The 23,072-nt window shown below is 42.1% G+C and overlaps 1 protein-coding gene and 1 pseudogene across 1 annotated transcript; both read left to right on the plus strand.

Moving 5' to 3' along the window:
• Positions 1-5,087: 5,087 nt before the first annotated feature.
• LOC145416887 (procathepsin L-like) lies at positions 5,088-8,275 on the plus strand. The gene is made up of 6 exons (XM_080285753.1): positions 5,088-5,189; positions 5,374-5,526; positions 6,573-6,770; positions 6,927-7,118; positions 7,595-7,763; positions 8,064-8,275. The coding sequence occupies exons 1-6, from the start codon at positions 5,088-5,090 to the stop codon at positions 8,273-8,275; spliced, it is 1,026 nt and encodes a 341-aa protein (XP_080141879.1).
• Positions 8,276-9,230: 955 nt separating this feature from the next.
• On the plus strand, positions 9,231-22,623 carry LOC145416926 (uncharacterized; annotated as a pseudogene).
• Positions 22,624-23,072: the final 449 nt, after the last annotated feature.

Raw genomic sequence — 23,072 nt, forward strand, 5'->3', positions numbered from 1 at the left:
AGGTAGTGTGATGACTAAGGAATGGAGTGTGGAGGATCACGTATGAGAAACGGTACGGTAGGGAAGGAAGGCTGCAGGTACAGTTGGTTACATAATGGGACAGCATCATTATGTAACATGGGTGTGTCATTAAGTACGTTTGACACCAATGACGTATTCTCATGTTTGTTGGTGGCATGAATGTGAGTGAAAGGAGTTGTGAAAAATTAGCTGAAAAGACCAAGTGACTGATGCATGAACGTTGGAGATAATAGCCAAATCTTTGCTGCAAACACCTTACCGAGTTCCTATGTGGGATCTGCAATAGTGTTCATCGCCGTAGAAATGAAAATCCTTTGTTTTTTTTTTAGTCTCTCTCGTGGTAGTTATCAATTTCTGTCTCTCAAGTATCAGGCCACACTACTTCAATTTCACTTTTGTTTTCTGTTTCCTCCCGTCTCGTCAAACTTTATCTTCCTATTAATTAAGCTGAAACGTCTTTAACTTACCTTATGCTGTTCCCTGCCAAGCTGGCGTCCAGAACCTAGTGTATTTGCTTGGCGGCTACACTCTACGTATCTTCAACCTTCTGGATACTTGGTGTGTGTGTGTGTGTGTGTGTGTGTGTGTGTGTGTGTGTGTGTGTGTGTGTGTGTACCGAGTGATTACAAACTCCGATCAGTCATCTCCGGTGTTCTTCCCTCCTCAACATAAATACTCGAGATTCGTTTCGTCAAGTCTAAGAGGAAATAAATGAAGATGTACTTTGTCTGTGTATGCCCACATCCACAACAATATTTTTTTCCTCTGGTTATCTTCCCGAAAAAAAAAAAAAAATACTTTCATCTCGTCTGTTATTGTGTCTAGTCTTAGCCCTTTCATGCATGGTCTCCAATCGAGTCATTAGGTACCATCCTGTACAACGCGCCATGATGCACATCGTGTCAAACAAAGGAAGAGACAAGTTTCCCGCCGATGTGTGTCATATTTTGGCCTTTTTTTTAACCGATTCACGTCATGGTGCGCTTTACAGGTTGTTAAACAATCTGACAACTCAAACCACCTGTGCCTGAGATGCTATTCCACACACCTGAGCCAGCACCACACCAGCAGGTTCCTCTGCTTATTTTTGTTCACGAGAGACCCATACATTGTTTTTAGTTTTTTACTACGTGTCAAGTGGGGTTGGTGGAGGATTAGTGCCCCTCCCTGTAAAACAATTAACTCTAAGCCCTTGACCACCCCGTTTGGGATACATGGCGTCTGGCAATGAATGAATGAATGAATATTCCCAGGTGACAGCAAGAAGATAAAAAATGCATCATCACACTGAAGAGGTTGAAAAATTTCCTTCCTCCCCTTACCTCTACAATATTTCACTGTCCTCACTGTCCTCTCTCCCATTGCTCACTTCCTCACACTCCCACTTAGTCTTCTCTCTCTCTCTCTCTCTCTCTCTCTCTCTCTCTCTCTCTCTCTCTCTCTCTCTCTCTCCAACACACTGCACACATAGAAGCAGACACAACACCAAAGGAGAAGGGGATCTAAGGGACTACCCTTTAGGATCAGTTGCTTACTTGCGATCGACGGGTCCAGTAGCAACTTCACCGTGATACCCCGAACATGATACAGTGTTGTTAATGCCGTGAAGAGCAGAGTATAGTGACGTCATGATATGGAACAGTGAAGGTGACATGGTACTGTGAAGGTGACATATGGTACTGTGAAGATGACATGGTACGGTGAAGGTGGCATATGGTACTGTGCAGGTGTCATATGGTACTGTGCAGGTGTCATATGGTACTGTGCAGGTGTCATATGGTACTGTGCAGGTGACATACGGTACGGTGGTGTTATGCTGTGGTACGATGAAATTACGTAAGTCACTGTAATACCACGAACCTGTTGTAGGTGCGTTGAGGAGAAGGACAGTGGAAGGTGTGGCAGGTGTAGTGGTGTCTTCGTTTGGGTAGCTAGCGCTCGACACACCTGGCCTTACACCTTAAAAAAGACACCTGCTGTTGATTTTATTGTAGGACTAAAACACACACACACACACACACACACACACACACACACACACACACACACACACACACACACACACACACACACACACACACACACACACACACACACACACACACACACACACACACACACACACACACACACACACACACACACACACACACACACACACACACACACACACACACACACACACACACACACACACACACACACACACACACACACACACACACACACACACACACACACACACACACACACACACACACACACACACACACACACACACACACACACACACACACACACACACACACACACACACACACACACACACACACACACACACACACACACACACACACACACACACACACACACACACACACACACACACACACACACACACACACACACACACACACACACACACACACACACACACACACACACACACACACACACACACACACACACACACACACACACACACACACACACACACACACACACACACACACACACACACACACACACACACACACACACACACACACACACACACACACACACACACACACACACACACACACACACACACACACACACACACACACACACACACACACACACACACACACACACACACACTCACAAGCACAATTTTCCACATCTCACAATCCCTCTCATGCTCTATGTAATAATAATAACAACAGCAACAATACCAATAATAATAATAATAATAATAATACCACTAAGGCGCCCAGGTTTTTACTTTCCGTAGCACTTCTTCGTGACTAGCATCATATTCTAGTATTAATCATTTGTTACAGAGCAGAAATCAAGACGAAGAGATGGCAATTTTTCGTCTTGAAGATGATGATAATAATGATGATGATGATGGATGATGAAGATGGTGATGATGATGATGATATGATGATAATTCCCGATAAAACAAACGAAAACTCACATGACACTGAAATGGCTAATGACGACGATGGTGAAGACGACGAAAGCGCTTGGCCAAGAAGACGGAGGGGCAGACTAACGCAGTTAAGAGAATGATAAGGAGAGCTGTAGCCGACCCAAGTGTGTTTGCTTGTAAATACAGTATCTCTGAGGGGAGGGCGTTATCGAGGCTACGGTAGGAGGGTGAATGATAACTGGTGTATGTGTGTTTATCTGATGCGTGTTATCATATTGGTGTTATTGGTGTTAGGGATGATTTGGTTTGTCTGACTCACTCATAGGTGAATGAGATCTGGTCTTGTCTGGAATGAAGCACTGTAGATGTGTGAGTCAGAGGGGTTATAATGATAGTAATAATAATAATGATGATGATAAATAATAATAATAATAATAATAATAATAATAATAATAACTATCATCATTATTTTCATTTTCATAATCATCTCGCCTATTTTTCGCACATGCGGGTGAGGTAAAGGAATAATAATAATAATAATAATAATAATAATAATAATAATGGTGATGAGGAGAAGTAGATCGAGAATGAGGGGGAAGGATTAAGAGGGGTATTGGATAGAAGCAAAACTAATGGAAGCATAAGGAGGGGAAGACTGAGAACCACAAGTATCAGATTATAAGCCGAACTGATAGTGTCGAAGATAAACAAAGAACAAAGTAAATCGGTTATTCTTTGCTATCCTTTTCTTATTCCAGTTGCGTCACAGGGTAAGGATGCTCCCTAACACCTCCTCCTTAGCGATTTATTTTCCAAACTGCTCATTAATGTCCCCTGGTTTGCTTCATTATGTCTTTTCAATATCAATATAGATTGCATGAATAACACAAGAGAAGAAGGCCGAGAATGAGGATGTAGGGTAATAAAGGATATGAATAAAGTTAATGGGAGGAATAAGAAGAGGAAAAAACAAGAGGAAGTGGAAGAATAACAGAGAAGATTTAAGAGGAGAGACTTATTTTTGCTATCCTTGTCTTATCATAATAGTCATACACTTCTAGGACCTGCCAACAAGGGCCGTCCTATCTAGTAATCTCCTAGTGTTATGTTTCTATTTTTCTAGATGCTTTTATTTACAAAGACCAGAGTAATAATAATAACAATAATAATAATAATAATAATAATAATAATAATAATAATAATAATAGTAATAATAATGATAATAATAATAGTAATAATAATAATAATTGTAATAATAGTAATAATAATAATAATTGTAATAATAGTAATAATAATAATAATAATCGTAATAATAGTAATAATAATAATAATAACAGCAATAATAATAATAATAATAATAATAATGGTGTATTTCTTAAGGTTTATGGTAAGATTATTATTTATTTGGAATGGCTACTCTCAAGGGGGGGACTGTGTTACCATTTACTGTATAAAAGAAAATAAATAAATAAATGGCTCCTGAATACTTATATCATTTATTATATACCTCTGTGGGCAGGTATGATGGTTGGTAGGGTCATATACCACTAAATTAACTATACACCTCATTACTGAAACATACAATAAAGGAATACAGCTTCATATTATACATAGAGGGAGGTGGAGGCATCAAAAGAGGAGGGCGTGGATGGATGGGTATGGGTATATATAGAGGGAAGGGAGTGTGTGATGGTCAGTCGTGCCTTTGGTCCACTAGGAGGAGGTCTGTCTTGCTGTACTTCAAGGTAGGTGGCTTGTCCCTCATTCCCTTCAATTCTGGGGCCGATCAGACTCTTAGACAAAGCTTCTTCCTTCCTCCCTTGTCCCCGTTCACCTAGCAGTAAAGTTGGGGACCTGGATATAACATTGATTTTTGTAAAGACCCATCCCATAGACAGCAGCTAAATTGTTCTCAAAATAGATCATAAATAGCCCAAGGATTTATTTCTAAATGTGTAAGAGAAGTTTCACGATAATACTACAGCTTTGTCATGCCCTAGTAACACCGCACTCAGATTATGCTGTGCAGTTTTGGTGTCCGTACTACAAATAAAATATAAATTCCTTGTTAAATATACATAGATAAGGAACGTTTCATCATAAAGACCTGGAAAGATTAAAGGAGTGTGACTATTGTTTTTATTCACAGATGAAGGGGTTAGCGGGAATAGTGCTGGTGGTTGCCATGGCGACATCCGCATCAGCAGTCTCCTTCTACCGTGTTGTTATGGATGAGTGGCAGACATTTAAGGTAAGACTATTTATTATTATTATTATTATTATTATTATTATCATTATTATTATTATTACTATTATTATTATTATTATCGTCATCATTTTCATTATTTTTATTATTTTTAACACAGTAGCTCAAGCAGTAGAATCTTAAATACTGAATTCTTCCCGTCTGAGAGGTAACATTTTTCCATTCCCAGGTGATGTACAACAAATCCTACGAAACCCAAGCAGAGGAGAAACTACGGATGAACATATACCTGGAGAACAAACAGAAGATCGCAGAACACAACAGACTCTATGGTACCGGCCAGAAATCGTTCAAGATGCGGATGAACAAGTTTGGTGACATGGTAAGGAGTTTGGAGTCCTCTTTTCCCCCGTCCACGCAGTTACCTTTCTCTCCTTGACTCTTTCCTCCTTTTCTGTCTCGTTACTCCCTCCTCCCTCCCTCTTTTCTCCCTCCTCTCCCCCCCATCCTTCCTCTTTACTCTGTCTACTCCCTCTTCTCTCCCTCTCTCCCTTTCTCCCTCAAAGATAAAAGCTAGTCTACTATTTCACTGAGCCTGCTTCACAATTAGGAAAAAAAATTACCGTCATTTACGCATCATATCACAGGGAATCATCTATGGTCGAGAAACATACCATGACTCTCTTAGCTTAGGAATATTAGCCAGTAAAAGCGAAATATATAAGACAGAAAATATGAACTTTTATTTGAGTGGACTATACATGAAAGTTTTATTATTAGTAGTAGTAGTTGCAGTCTCATGTGAACCCAGTGGACTGCAGGCTGAAACTATCCTTCTGCAGTCCACCATCCTCCTTTCGGGGGATGAGGAGGGAGCTGAGGGACCTTTGTATGAGCAAGAGGGGGAGCCACCAGGCCATATCAGTGCCACCACGTGAAGGCCCCTCTCCAGCACCATTACCACCAATAAAAATCACATATATATTACTCCCAATCCCCCCTACCAACTTTTTGAAAAATGAGTAAAATTCAGAAATTCTTCCCTTAGTGTAACTAGGATTGCTTTTGCTTGTGATATATTTCTCTTATGTATTATTATTATTATTATTATTATTATTATTATTATTATTATTATTATTATTATTATTATTTTTGAAGTTTGTGTTACTGTACTGTCTTCCAATTAGCTTTGGTCGACTTATCTTCCTTTCGCAGCCTAGCTCATGTAGGTCAGTAGTGGAAAGAGACAGCACTGCGACTGTACATCCTCTCTATAGCACTTCTTCGTGACTAGCACCGTATTCTAGCGTTAATCCATTGTTGCAACTCAGTATTCAAGCTGGTGAGATGGCAATATTAGGCCAAGTTGAGATAAATGACTGTAGATATATTGCAGGACCTCAAATGTTGTCAACTATCTCTCCTCAGCTCCAGCACGAGTTTGTCTCCTCATTAAACGGCTTCAGGGGACCAGCTCTGAGGTCTGGCCGTCCCTCCACCGGCTCCACCTTCATCGGTCCGGACTCCGACGTTGTGATCCCGGACTCTGTGGACTGGCGTGAGAAGGGGGCAGTGACGGAAGTGAAGGATCAAGGACTATGCGGGTCTTGTTGGGCTTTTTCCGCGGTCAGTTGCATTATTTTTTGTTTTCAATCTTTTTTTTTAGTGGGCTAATAATTTCAACAGGAAGAGGGATAAATGATAAACGAAATAAATGGTTTAATCTCCCCCACACCCACCCACACACACACGCAGCCTCACCCGCATTGCTCTCCCTATTAGACTGGATCACTGGAGGGCCAACACTTCCGCAAGACGGGCGAGTTAGTGAGTCTCTCGGAGCAGAATCTCGTTGACTGTACCATGACCCTTGGAAACAATGGCTGCGATGGAGGGCTGATGGATGTAGCCTTTCAGTATGTAAAGAATAACGATGGGATTGATACGGAAGATGCTTACCCTTATAAAGCAGAGGTGAGATGAGTGAATCATTTAGTGCTGTTGTTTTGGTAATATTTATTTTTTTTAATGCTTTTTTTATTTTTTTTTACTGCTTTTACTACTACTACTACTACTACTACTACTACTACCATTACTACTACTACTACTACTACTACCACTACTACTACTACTACTACTTTATTATTGTCATTGCGGTGTGAGCATTCCCTGCAAACGTTGACTCCTATACTCGTCCTCTTAACACCATCAGTAAGGTGACTTATTCTTGCTGCTGCCAGATCTATTTGCCTATATCTATCTATCCATCTGTCTATCCGTCCCCCTATCTACTCATCTATATCTATCCACCTGTCTATCTGCCCACCTGTCTATCTGCCCACCTGTTTATGAGTCCATCCATTTGTCCATCCATCTATCCATCCATCCAACTGTTCCTGTCAAATCTGTATCTATCTATCCTTCTATCTATCAATCTATCTTACCCACAGGAGCTGCCCCAGTGCCTCTACAATCCCAAGTATACAGGTGCGACGGACACAGGATACGTTGATCTACCTGAAGGAGATGAAGACGCCCTGAGGAGTGCCGTGGCTGCCGTCGGCCCTATCGCTATTGCTATTGATGCTTCCAAAGACAGCTTCCGCTTTTACCATAAGGGTGAGAGAGTTTGAGGTTCCTGAGAGAGAGAGAGAGAGAGAGAGAGAGAGAGAGAGAGAGAGAGAGAGAGAGAGAGAGGGGCCCCTGACGACGTGATTTGTTGTAAAAAAACGAAAAACACTCGTAAGAACTAAGTAACGTGTAAGAGACAGACAGACAGACACAGAGACAGACAGACACACAGAGACAGAGTGAGACAGACAGACACAGAAACACATCCACACACACACAAACATACAGAGACTCAATCACATTTCTCACCTGTAAACATAACTTCATTTTCCCCACCCTTCTATGCAGGTGTGTATGACGAACCTACCTGCAACCCACACTACCTGGACCACGCTGTCCTGGCGGTGGGGTACGGCAGGGATGAAGAGACGGGCAAGGACTACTGGCTGGTGAAGAACTCCTGGGGCACTAACTGGGGTGAGGATGGGTACATTAGGATGCTGCGTAACCATGGCAACCAATGCGGACCCGCCTCCCTTGCATCCTTCCCGCTTGTGTGATGATGCGACGTTACTTTGGCAACCTGTATGGCTCTGCTTCCACGTTGACTGATCCTGCGTTACCAAGACAAGCAGTGTATCCCTCCTTCACTTCCTTCACTTGTTTACTGATCCTGCGTAACCATGGCAACCAACTTTTACCTCCCTCGCATCTTTCCCCCCATAATAAATGGCAAAAAAAATCAAAATTTCTCTAAAATTTGAGATATATCTACTTAGTTAACCCCTTCATTGCGAGTCTCTCATTTAAAAAAAAAAATGTCATTAGGAAAAATAAATTACAAAGACATACTCGCACTGAAGAGGTTAATGCTGCTGTTTTTTTTTCTTTTTGTTTTTTTTAGGGATCTTTTGGGTACATTTCATGGGAGAAGAGTCTTTGTTTATTCTACTTAATTTATTTTTAGGTCATACTGATGAATAAGGTATGATTTAAATTACAGTTGCATTAAGAGGAAAGTTGTTGTTTTATTTCCCATGCGTGTGTGTGTGTGTGTGTGTGTGTGTGTGTGTGTGTGTGTGTGTCCAGAAATATTGGGTAACTGTACGATCCATGCAGCACCATTCCCAGGTAAGGACAGGACCAGAGGCAAACTACCAACTTCAGCCTCCACCTGGCTAGACTGCAGAGACTCCACGGCAGAGGGAACAGCAGAGAGGTCGACACAAGGTTCCACAACAGAGAATTTAGGTGGATGGTCTTCAGGCTCTGAGGACTCTGAAGAACCACGGTGACGTTTGCCAGGTATAGATGGAACTTCGGGCAGGCTGGATAAGGCAGGACAGAGAGACACATCAGCGACGACATCCACCACCACAACGGAAGTGAGCCAACCCTCAGTCAAGGAACTAGGGACAGAAACAGTCGGAGAAGAGGATGAGCGAACACCAGTCTCACAAGCAGTGTTAACCTAGGGGAGAGCATCCGGCATATCAACAGATGGAGAAGTGGGCAATGGAGTGGGTCGAGGCAGCTTCTGAGACCCAGGACAGGAGGGCGCACAGGTGCTCCTGAAAGGACAAAACCATAAGTAATTTCGGGCTGGAAGAAGCAAGTCTGGGCTCTGTACTTTGTTCCAGGAAACGAAACCTTCTCGAGTGCACGAATGGACAAAATCTCCTTCTCCAGGCAATTACGAGTACAGTTTCGAGAAGTTATACCATAGGGAACCCCATAGTGATCGCATTTAAGTCCCGGACAGTCACTGGTATGGCTTGTCTCGCCACAGGAAACATTGACACCGGGAAGACCAGCCTGTGCATGGCGGCAAAACGGCTAACGTGTTCCTTGATAGTGGAAACACCAATTTGGAACTGGCATGTCCGGCTTCACGGGAAGTGGCAGCTAAGCAAGTTTCATAGAAGCAGGCAAGTTTAATTTGTCAAATGTCAGGTATTAGGTCGGAGTTTGTGTCAGAACACCACCTGTTTTCTTCTGCAGGCGCTCAACAGTCACCGCACCAGAGGATAGCAGTTCCCCCAACAGCTGTACCTCTGAGTATCGGAGGAAGTCACGGGAAAAAATCACACCCTAACACCGATTAAATATAGCATGAGGAATACATGAAACATCATTACCATAAACAGGTCAGAGCCAGTGAACGGGAGCTCTCTTCCGGGGAGGACACCTCAATAACAATGCTTCCATCCCCCTGGGAAGAAATTTTAGGGTTTCTGCCACAAGGTGAAACAATGACGCGGTAAAAATAAAATAAAAAATAAAAAAGTCAACATCCAGCACTGACCCACCCACAGAGCCTGCAGCAATAGATATTTTCTGTATGACTCAGGTACCGTATCTTCTGGGCCTAACCCCAGTGCCGTACCAACGCGACGTGAATGACTCCCAGTCGCAGCTCTACGCTGGGACAAAGGAGGACAGGCCCCAGGGGCTGGATTGACTCCAGAGTGGCAATGAGGGATCGTGAGTCTGAAAAGCCAGGGAAAGATGCATGATCATCCACAGAATTATTATTAAATGATGCCATATACAGCAAAATATTCCTCATTCCCTCACCCCTCCACCCACCACGGAGCCCAGCAAGAGGAGGTCATATGCCAGGGATAACACCACTAGCGACCCCAGAGGTAGTGAGGGAGTATATGTGGGTAACCACCGGGGGATCCAGACATGGGCGGCTCCAGTATGATAGGAGCCACCAGGTCCCCCAGTGCCTAGGAACGTTTTTATAACCGGGCACCTCCACCGCCTCTACGTCGGTGCCACCACGTGAAGGCGTCCCTCCCCCCCCCAACACCATAGTAATATGAGGGACGTTTGTATAAGCAGGCAGTGAAGCCGCCCGGTCATATGAGTACCACCACGTGAAGGCGTCCCTCTCCAGTACTCTCAGAAGAGGAAGATTTTTACATTCTTTCTTGCTGTTATTCTACCCCAGGCAAAGGTACGTATTCTCATGGGTTTAGGAGACTCCCTCGCCCGTATGCCTTGGTGATTTATTTTACATACCGTTCAGTATCGTTTCATAACTAGATTCCTTGACCATTTATATTTATTTATTTATTTATTTGTTTGTTTTTGCATGCCTTTACGTTTCGCTACATGATTGGATCTAAGCGTACGATGAAGGCACTATCTTGAAGTTTTTCGTACGTTGGACAATGACACCTGGAAGTAGCATTAAAAGAAAAGAGAGAAAAAAAATAGAAAATAGCGTCTAAGTACAAAATGGGTCAATGTTTACCTCCTTCATTACAAAAAAAAACAAAAAATGGCCAGGAACTCATAGTATTGAAAGAGTTATTCGCAAAACTCAAGCATTTATTACAATACATCAAGAGCATCAGATTCCAGGCTTAATAGTGGGGATGTTTTTTTAATCGGTGGGCTTAGTTTAGTGGAAGAATGGTTAGATATAGAATCCTCAACACGTATTCTGTCTTCAAAGCGTCTGAACGTGAAATCAATAAGTCCTTAGATTTTGGTCCCTTTGCACTTCCCGTTCTGAAATAATGCTTTAACTATCGACTACCTTTACCTGCTTTTGAAATACACATGCTGAAAAACGAAGAGATATTTATAACAGTATTTCACCTTCAAGGGTAATAGTAGTTAATCATCTTGAATGTCTTAATTTTTCCATTTTTAATACCAAAGAAACACGGGCGATATTCTGTGATGTAGAGTGTTCCTGTGCTCACTCCCACAGGTAACTATTCTCCCCCAGTGGTGATGGTGGAGAGAACTGGCTGGAAATGGGTGGTGATGGTGGAGAGACTGGCGGGAAATTGGTGGTGATGGTGGAGAGAACTGGCTGGAAATGGGTGGTGATGGTGGAGAGAACTGGCTGGAAATTGGTGGTGATGGTGGAGAGACTGGCTGGAAATTGGAGGTGATGGTGGAGAGAACTGGCTGGAAATTGGTGGTGATGGTGGAGAGAACTGGCTGGAAATTGGTGGTGATGGTGGAGAGACTGGCGGGAAATTGGTGGTGATGGTGGAGAGACCCGCTGGAAATGGGTGGTGATGGTGGAGAGACTGTCTGGAAATGGGTGGTGATGGAGCGTAACCCGTCTGACTGTGGCTCCCTCCCTCTTGACTAATGTGCACCTCGGTCCATCACCCAAAGATCACACCTTAAACTCCCCTCGTCTCGAAAATCAGCGGAACTTATAAGAAAAGGAAAAGCTGAATGACATTTTGGAGCCCCAGACCATGTCGCGGCTATATAAAAAAAAAAAAAAAAACTTAGGCTTGTATTTCCCAGCAAGTAATTACGACCACTTCCCGAAAAAATAAAAAATAATGATAACAACAACAACAACAACAACAATAATAATAATAATAATAATAATAATAACAATAATAAATGTGTATCTTTAGTATACATGCACCATAAGATTAATTTTAACATTTTTATTGCTATTGCATCTCAAAAAAAAAAATAAATAAATTAAGTTCTATACAGGATAGCTAAAATAACTGAGTCTGTGTCAGGGAAGGAGTTAATTTGCTATACTCTTTTTACTCTAACTTGGCGTAGAATTGCCGTCTCTCCCTCTTAACTACTCAGTTGTAAAAATGTAATAATGGTAGAATATCATGCTAGCCACGAAGAAGTGCTATGGAAAGGATGAAGAGCCGCAGCATTGCCTTCTCTGCCACTGAGCCACGTGAGCTAAGATACGAAAGGCCGAAAATATAAGCCAAGTTAAGGTGAAAACACTATAGTAATCTTTCCTTCACTTGCACAAACGGTCTAGATTTAGCTGCATATGATGGTAAAGTACGTTCGCTGCAGGTGTGTTAATTATATTCCAGGTGTAATCGCTGGAATGAAAAGGTAAATCATTTTGACTGAGGAAAATGCTTCATGATAATCATAGTTTGTAAATGCAGTGAGTATGACCGATGAGTTTATTTATCATCCGCAATGTAAAAAAAAAAAATAGATAGATAGACAGATGATAGACAGACAGATGATAGATAGATAGATATTTAAGAGTAGATACATTACCTAGATGTAAACATCAGCTTGACAGAATGCAAAACAAATCTGAACTCAGACCTAAAAATTCTTTAAAAAAATAAATTAATACAAAAAGATGTCCTTACCTTCCCTGCAAGTCATTTAGGTCGTCAATACGTTATCATAATTACGAAGCCGTCGCCTTTGTGGCAGTAACACTTTATAGATTTTTGGGGGAGTAAAAAAATATATATATATATATTCATGAAGCTTAACATAACACTGCTAATTAATCACCATTTTTTTAAAGTACGTTCATTTACTGGATAATAAACTAAGGGATCATAGCAGGTTCTGAGATTCATTTTGGACGCACGGTAAATAATATATAATACACTTTTACTACTTTTATTAGCATTTACGTGACTACTAAAGAAACAAAGGAATATAATGGCAAAGTAGTACAACCAAAAGGTGGAAAGAAAAAGCGACTGAGAAGACATTAAGAGTAGATATAAAGAAGACGAATTGCTGTTAATAATGAAACAGGAATATGTGGTAATACTGAAGAATTGGAATTACATTTAGGGGATCTAAGGAAGCAATTAAAAGGACGTTTGTATAGCCAAGCAGTTGAGCAGCCTGACTATATTGATGCCACCACATGAAAGCCTCATACTATAGCACCAATAACTACAGAAAAGAAAATAATATGTTGTTTATGGATTATAAGAAAAATAGAAACCATAAACAAGCAAGCAGTGTGTCCATGCATCTCGAAATGAACGGATCTTGAATTTGTCTGTCTGTTAGTGTTGTTGTTTTTCTTGGATGGAATGGTTTGCGGGCTCCTGGCCTTTGGTTCCTTCTTCCTTGCATTAAAAAAAAATAAGAAAATGCAGCACAGCACACACAGCAAACGCAGAAAGCACAGTAAGACAGAATATATTGTTTATCAGAAGGAGTGACGGAGACTGTAGGAGTGAGTAGGCAGAACTCCGATTGCCAGCTGAATTGAACAGCATTTGCCATATCCGGCAGAATATGCTGAATACTTTGATGGAAAACATTATCTCATTGGCTAATCACTATGTACAGAATCATGAACTGGACCAGGTACTAAGAAAAACGCTATTATGGTCGCGTGAATCTTTGAAGACGAATCCATGCACAAACCTTGTCGCAAAGAGTACAGCGAAAAAATAAGGAAATGAAATGTGTTCTGAAGAGCAAAAGTAAATCGATCTCAGAAGACACAAAAATATTCACTAATAAATGTGTGACAGTCTGCTAATAACTTGACATCCTTTCCACGAGTATCCATCAGCCAGAGGCAGATCATTCCATAGTGCTTGTTATATGAAGAAGGCCGATGAACACATTAATTCTGATAACTTGCAAGATGAACAAATGTTAACCCAAGGAAGTCAGTACGATGTCTGCAACTGAGACATGAAAATTACACCCCCAAAATATAACTCCGAGGACATAGAATTTAACACACAGTATGGAGTGTCCTAATATAGACAGATAGATACATAGATAGATAGATAGACAGGCCTAGAGATAGATAGATATAAATTTCTTATGGACTGCAAGAAAACATAGCCATCGGTAATCATTCGTGTTTCAGTTTACCTTGAAAGTCATATTCCTCTCACGTGCTTAGATTTTTGAAAGTAAGTAACCTACCTTTCATGCCACCAGCTTCTGGGAAAAGATGTTCACCTGTTTGTCACCTGGAGAAGAGCTTGTTTACTGGTTCCCTCAACGCCAGGTAAACAAACAGAAGGTAACAGCAGGTAATAGCAGTGTCGTGGGCAATTATTCCTAGTCATCATCAGGACAGCCATCGTTAATGAGTCAATATCCAGTGCACGATCCTAATTACCTGACGAATCTAAATCACTGTATATAATTACCCATTTTTTTGGACCATTCTGAAGGACGCCATCGTTATAAGGAATCCTGGTTATTTTACGTCAGTGCCCGCTATCAGTGGCTGCTCTGTAGAAAATGGCTGCCCTGAATGTCGCCCACGGAGTTCACCTGGGCTTTGGGATTAATATTAGTTCCCAGCGAGAGAGAGAGAGAGAGAATATACATCACACGCCTTGACCCCATAGACTGATCCTTAACCTGCCCAGTTCAATGTCTCAAGCAAAATAAATTCGTCTGGAGATATTAAAAAAAAGAGAAATTTGCCGTCACTGTCATCAAGAAGTTAATAATCTGTGTGTGTGTGTGTGTGTGTGTGTGTGTGTGTGTGTGTGTGTGTGTGTGTGTGTGTGTGTGTGTGTGTGTGTGTGTGTGTGTGTGTGTGTGTGTGAGGGTCTTAGTCAGCCCCATAATTTATTCATACCACAGCCCAGGCGAGAAAGACCACAGCCACACTCACCCCCAGCTAACTGACACCACGGCCACTTACTCTCTCTTACGAAAAACTTAGGGGCTGGAATCAGGCCTTGGTAATGAGTGGGTTTCCCTTCGGCGGCATTCTCGTGGTCCAGGAGGCTCCCTTAACACCTCCTCTTCACCGATCTATTCTGAGGACATTGCACACTGAAGATCTCTTGCGGTAACGTTCCTTAGTTGCGAATGGAGTTAATTCTTTGTATCCCTTTTTTTTTTTACTTCTTCTTGCTACTTTTACGTCACTACAAATATTACTTAAAGGCAGCAAAAATAAACTACAGTCCTTTCACCTTAACTTGGCCCAGATTTTCGTCCTCTTGCAGCCTCTTCCACGTAGCTTAGTGATGTAATGCTTCCAGTCCAAGTCCTTTCCATAGCACTTCTTCGTGACTAGCATTTCTTACTGTGGTGTTAATCTATATTCACAACACAGCGTTCTAGACGGAGGGATGACAATTTTAGGCCAAGTTACAGTGAAAGGAGTATAGTTCTGAGAGGCACAGAAGTCTACCTAACACCTCTTCCTTAACGATTTGTTTTACTTATGTCACCTTAACACCCTTTTACCTGTTGATTTATTTCGTTTTCACATCAACGTAGTTTCCACCAGTAATATACAAGGGATTACTGATCAAAATAAATCGCTCGAAATAAATCGCTCAAAAAATCGCCCAAAATAAATAACTCGGAATAAATCGCTCAAAATAAATCGCTCAGATTAAATCGCTCGAAATGAATCTCTTAAAAAAAAAATCGCTCCAAAAATCGCTCAAAATAAATCGCTCGAAATATCTATTAAAAAATTGCTCAAAAATTATCTCTCAAAAAATCGGCCAAAATAAATCGCTCAAAATAAAGCGCTTGGATACGGCCCCACATCGCTACGAAAAAATTGCCTCGCGGAATCCAAAAATTTTATCTGGAGAGAAAAAAATAAATAAATAAATAAAATGCGTCACGTAGTTCAATGGGCTAATCACTTCAGTACGAGGACATCTTTATTTATTTATTAGCTTATTTGTTTGTTTATTACTCTCATTCTCCTCCAAAATATAAATAAAATAATCTATAGTGCGTTTACTCTAACCTGGCAAAGATCCGTAACCCCTTCCAGCTCAGTCGATGGCCAGGTGTTATCAGACTGAGGGGTTGATTTGTCTAGTAACCAAGGAGACTCATCCCTCTCTCTCTCTCTCTCTCTCTCTAATCAACAAGCACGTCTATAATGTCAAAATCTATGTTCACTCGATATATATTTATTTTTATCGTTATCTGTGCCAGTACTACGAAAATTATCAGTGTCAATTTTTTTCAACTTCCGTGTAGCCCCAAACTCAATAAATTATACATATACACTACGATGGATTACACAGATACACTACGATACATTACACATATACACTACGATAGATTACACAGATACTACGATACATTGCACATATACACTACGATGGATTACACAGATACACTACGATACATTACACATATACACTACGATACCCATAGCGACAGGAACTACCCTCCCTGCCAGCCCCACCTTCACCTTTCTGTCTAGGTCTCTAATGAGTTAACAGGTGTACCTTTAGTCTTCCACGTACTACACACCTGGTCAGGGTTGTTGCTGTCTTCCTCAGTCTTTCTTTCACTGGTTAAGATCTTGAGGCTTTAAGATGCAATGTTTTCAAGAATCTCAGGTGAAATTAACAAATGATGATAATGATGATGATTAGGATGATTGATGATGATGATGATGATGATGATGATGGATGGATGATGACTGAAGACGATGACGATGATGATGTTGATGATGGATGGATGATAATTGACGACGACGATGATGATGATGATGATGGATGGATGATAATTGACGACGATGATGATGATGATGATGGATGGATGATAATTGACGACGATGATGATGATGATGATGGATGGATGATAATTGACGACGACAATGATGATGATGATGATGAAGTATGTTATTACCCTCCAGCAATAAGAATGAGCCAATAACAGAACAACAGCAGTAAACCTGTCGAGTGTGAATAATTAGCCAAGTTTTGCTATTCAGTCTTGTCAAAGTTTAACGTAATCAACAAATTTCAAGTATTATTCAGAGAGAAGATAAATCAGCAAATGAAATGACAGAACACCCCTCGTTATCAAGTAATTCAACGTTACTGACCCCGGCGACAAGAGGCAAGACGTTGATAGATACGGTAAATAAGATATATGACCTTGTAACTAAATCCTTCCAAGACCTCAGTGACCATTGGCTCTGTCTTAAGAAGCCAGGTATGTTAGAGAAAAGCGTAATACGTCCAATGGCAGGGCAAAGAAATATTAAATGATGATGTCTATGAAAATGAACTGTACCCGGTATGGATAAAGGAAAATTTGATGTTAAAAAAATAAAATCATTTATACCTCTTTGTATCTTCCTCTTTATTTCTTTCTATTTTTCCAGTTATGCTTGTCTCTTTATTCATTTATTTATTTATTTATTTCTCCCTTTCTTTCTCTCTAATATAAACAGAGACATCCATTTTGTCTAGCAGGTGTGAGGTGTGCTCCTACCTGCCGTACAGTGTTGACGGAGCCCAATTAGCTCAGGTGGCATCGTGGACACCTGATCGTGGACTTTACCTCCTCTCAACCCTTCCTGTGTTCCCTGCCAAGTACCGGAAGCGAGTCTGTACAAACTGGTAATCTAGCTTTACCACTTGGCTTATCTAATCTCATCTCTCTTTTCTCGGATCCAGGTAATGTTATAGACTAGGTTAGCAATATTTTTTCAAGGTCTAGTCATCCAGATATAAACAGAAAAACAGGAAGACTTTACTAACTCCTTCACTACTGGCGGGTTTTTCCAAGATGATAAATTGTCCTTAGGTAGCAATTATAAACGACATAATGCGTCATCGTACTGAAGGGTTTAAGAGAGACCCCGGGGCTTGGGCGTGTACACTCGTTAGTTAAGGAGCTCCCTAGCATATCCTCCATAGCGATTTGTTTTCGGATATGAATGGTTATTAGCCTTTTGTACGTTATTTATGCAGAGTATGGCGATATTGGAAGGATTTACGTAACACAGAAGAGGATAAAGTAAAACACACACACACACACACACACACACACACACACACACACACACACACACACACAAAATAAATCGCTTAGGAAAAGGTATTAGGGACGATTGCCAGCCTACACCATCCACTCACGATCCAGCTTCCACGGCGCAACAGTGAACGTGAGCGCACTGCCGTTCATGCCGTTCTGGGGAGAGACGAAAGACGGGGCAGTGACGAAATACATAGGGTCAGATTACCACCTCCTCCACACCGTCGCAGGAGCCCTCAACTTCACCTTCCGAGTCCTGTGTGCTGCTATTTGGGGAGAGGTTGGTGATGTCTAAGTTAGGCCGGGTTAGGTTAGGCTAAGTTGGGTCAGGTTATGGTTTGGTTTTAGTTAGGTTTAGTTAGGTCAGGTTAGGTTAGGTTAGGTTTGTTTTGGTTTGGTTCTGGTTAGGTTAGGTTGGATTTGGTTTGGCTTGGAGGAATTAATGGAGGCTATACCTTACCCCTCCAAGACCAGTCTCTCCAAATCAGACAATTATAAACTAAACGTACCAAGAATTAAAAAAAAAAAAAGTAGACGTCCGCGGATTTAAGGGGTTGAAATAAGTAAACTCTATACCTGCAGGCGAAAGATATGGCAGCCAAAAGTGTGTAAAAATACAAACTTTACACACAGGCGGTGGGTTTGGTGGTTCAGCGTGTGTCTCTTAGTGTGCCCCGTCTACCACATCCTCATGACGGTGCGGGCTAAGATCCACGACTTCACGGTCACCTACGAGTTTGCCTACTTCTCCTTCGCCATGGCCAAGCCGGGACTGAGGCCGTAGTGGGAGTGTGTGTACTATCCGCTGGCAGGAGAGGTGTGGAGTGTGTGTACTATCCGCTGGCAGGAGAGGTGTGAACGGCCATAGGAGCGACGCTGCTGATCATTCCCGTCGTCCTGTACGCGGTAAGACGGTCACGATGGTGTTTGATTGCCTTTGTGGTGTATTGTACCCTCGATAAACAAATATATATATATCGGCACCCTGAGGTCGGATAAGTTGTGAAATGCTTCGTCTCTGGTTCAATCGGTAGTGCTGGCATGCCTGTTTAATTCACCGATATTTACAATGCCCATTAAAATGCAGTACCGTATCAGAGTGCCGGGTTAGATATTACCAACTGGCAACTCTGTCACATCTGCAGTAGCAATGTATCCGTGTAATTTCCCCGTAAACCATAGTCCGTGTATCATAATGTCTCACACTGAAAGGGTGCCGATACTCTTTTTAGAAAGGGTACCTGTCATGCTGCATTTATTTGTCGATGATCGTGGCTACATTAGCTTAAATTCACTGTCGACCCCACTGCGATGGATCGGACTGTGGGAAGCCGAGAAGAAACGTCACGTGGCGGTCTCAGACCTTTTAGACCCGCAGTGGCGACGTGACTACAAGGCCTCGCTCTTTGAGATGTTTAATCGACATGATGGTATATTGCTAACTGACATTCTGCACTATATATATGTTGTGTGTACAGGTGACCCGTGTGATGCAGGAGTACACTGGCAGGGGTGGTGCAGGTGTGGCTAGAGTGGTTCAAGATGTGACAGGGATGCTGTTAGGCCAGTCTCCCGCCACTGCTGCCCACCACCACCTCCACCCGCATCCTGGTGACCACCTGGCTTGTGTTCGCCATCATCTTCGCCTCAGCCTACCGCGGCAACCTCACCGCCTCTCTCACGTTGCCAAAAAGTCCCCCACGTGCCGAGACCCTTTACGAACTCGTTGCTTCAGCTGACAGGTACCCGCATGTTCATCTACGTAATCACATATTCTGTATTGCTGAAGATTCTTAGTGATTTGCGACAGTCAAGGCCGCGATTATTTTCCCGGGTATAATTGATCATCCAGCCATATTGGCAACGTTGGATCGAGAGCCTTGATAAGAGACTCGGCATTGTCGTACCTTCGTCATCTTCCCCCCCCCCCAAACAAAAAAGCTATTATGGTAGGTTAGCGTTAGGTTAGGCCGGAGACAGTTAGGTATAGGTTGGTTTAATGTCAGAACACGGCTTGTCTGATGATTTTATGGTTTGATTAGTCGAACTTTTTCCCGAGCAAAGGCGCGACGCTGCCGAATCTTTTCTCGTTGAACTGGCTCCGACGTTGCCAATATAACCGGATGACTAAGCACCTATCCAACAATTACACCTGAGAATATACCCCACCTTCAATGCAGCAGAGGAGTGTCAGAGGATATATTTGGCGTAGGTATAATTTAACCCTCAACTAGCCCTTGGTCCTCTCTGGCCAGCATGGAAGAAAAACAGGTCACTACGCCTCAGTGTGGAATACAAGTGGCTCCTGTTTCTCCTATCCACAAACCTGGTGCAGCAAGAATACGTGAAGGATAGGAACAAGCGCAGTCTACCCTTTATACCGTGCACTCGAGCATTCCATTATCCAGCTCTGAGATAGTGCCCTCTTTCCTGACTTTCGCTTCGGGTATACACAGTAAAGACCATTTACGTTAAGGGCATTCAGGAGTGTTTATATGGAGCCAGTGGTGTCGAGGGGGCACGACTTTCAGAATTAATGAGAATCTTGATGGTAAATAATTTTTCCTTTCTACACTGGTACAGCCAAGAGCAAAGTACGCCTATACATTCCAATTGTATGTGTCAGTGGAAGGTGTTGCATAAGGTATTTCTATATGTGACAGCAGTATGAACCGCACAACAAAAGAGTATGAGAAGAAAGAATACTCTGTCGTTTGGGAAGGAATGGGAGGCGAGAGATGCTGGACAGTGTTAATAAAAGATTGCTGAAGGTCATTTGCCCATGGGTGTACCTTCGTCTGACTCTGTAATTAGCTCAGGAAAGATGAATTGACGATCCACTGCAGTCAGATCAGGGCGACTATCTGTGTAGCGAAAAATAGCCAATGTAAGCACAGGTGAATTGAAGCAAAGTGCACAATTCAGTATTTCTTTGTACGGGGGGACCTATCACGCTACGTATCACATGCAAGAATTTGTTTGAGAGATTAATTAGATGTACCGTTTTCCTTTCAAAGTAACCACGCCTGAGTACGGGGAGGCCTATCTCAAGTTTTCCAGCCAATCGGAGTCCCCGGTATTCAGAGCCTTCGCCAAGCAGATGAATGGATGGTTTGCGAGAGGCCACCGAGCAGAGGTAAGATTCGCAGTCCCACATTCCCGTCAGATTAGGAGAGCTTCTAACACTTTCTTCTTAGCGATTTAGTGTGCCTCATTCACTTGTGTGTTTTCTTGTACGCCATATACGTATAAACACAAAGGATGTTCCGCAGTGAATGGGAAAAGGTTTTATAAGTGATTTACATTAAACCCAAGGATGTCAATATTTTCTTTTTCCAATCTTGCTGCTACAACACGATCTTACTGAGCTTAGGAGAAGGCTTTAGCAGTAAGGGGATTAATGATGGCTCTTCCTAATCATGCCTCTGAGCTGGAAAAAAAAATTATCTAGTGACAGGAAGGGGAAAAATACATCAGACGTCATCAAAGAGTAGGTTCAGTAAAAAACAGTACTTTAACCACTACAGTACTTATATATATTGAACAGTACACAGGCACATCTAGGCGGCAGGCGAGACATAAAGTACAAAATCGGCGAGAGCTTTACAGAGGACGACGGGAGCAGTGAGGTGTGTGTTGGTAGGGAGTCCATCTTTCCCGGCCCCTCAGGCTGGTCCATCCCTCACGAAGCACCTTAAGAAGACACACTTCGACGGCGAGATTATGACTGCTGTAGAGGTATGGACAATGGTGAGAGTCAGAAAATAATAATAATAAGAAGAAGAAAGAAAAAGAAAAAGAATAAAAAAGAAAACTAGAAACAACAATAATAATAATAATAATAATAATAATAATAATACAACTGATGGTTCTATAAGCACCTGGAAGAGGATGCCTTAACCCTTTCCTTCCAGTGGTCTATTATTCCGCTAAGTTCTTGCTGTTTACATAGGATTTCTTTCAACTTCAGTCACCCCCCTAGGAATGAGAAGGCTAAAGAGAGCTTCACCTAACTCCTCCAGCTCATGAAGTCTTTCCTAAACTGAATGAAGTCACGTAAAGGTAGCTGAAGCGAAATAGGTAATACTTCAGAGGGACTTAAAGCTTCAGCAAAGTTCAGATGAAAGGCTCCTCTGTGCTATCGGAAGGCTGGTCTGTATGAGAAGTGGGTTGCTGACTTGCTGAGGGAGGCCGCAGCAGTCAGCGGCGGCAGAGGGAGTCCAGGGAGGAAGATGGGGAGGTGAGCAGTGCAGGGCCGGACGTGGAGACCAAGGCCCTCTCAGTGACACTCCTTCAGGGCGCCTTCATCGTACTCCTTCTGGGCGTCATCCTCAGTACAGGGGTCATGGCTGTGGAAGTCTTCGGCAGTGTGGTCCTGTAGAGTCCTGATATTACCACCGCAGGAGACTCCACAAGCACCTTTTCCTCTGCGATTTATTTTGCATTTAACGCGCTTTTTATCCTCACCTGTGTTGTCGAGTCATGATATTACCAACACAGGAGCCTTCGTAGCACCACTTCATATGCTGTTTATTCTGCATGTAACACCTTCTTCTCCCCTCTAGTAATTATGTCGTTCCTAGAAGTATATCAATAACGAAATGCAGATATAAAGGTGTAATACGCAGAACAAATCGCTAAGTAAAATATGCACCGAAATCTCCCGATCCACATAAAATATAGCCAGTAGACTCGTGGCCATTTTAGCACAAACTTGTACTGAGCGAATGTAATGGTGTTCGTCTTTTCTGTAATACATATGTTATCGGAGTCTTTTGTATTTATACCTCCCTTTATCAGATATTGCCATTAGAAATCATAACCCATAAC

Source organism: Coenobita brevimanus, chromosome 108 (assembly GCF_032717465.1).
Source record: "Coenobita brevimanus isolate Jiangsu-jjx chromosome 108, ASM3271746v2, whole genome shotgun sequence".
Classification (NCBI taxonomy): domain Eukaryota; kingdom Metazoa; phylum Arthropoda; class Malacostraca; order Decapoda; family Coenobitidae; genus Coenobita; species Coenobita brevimanus.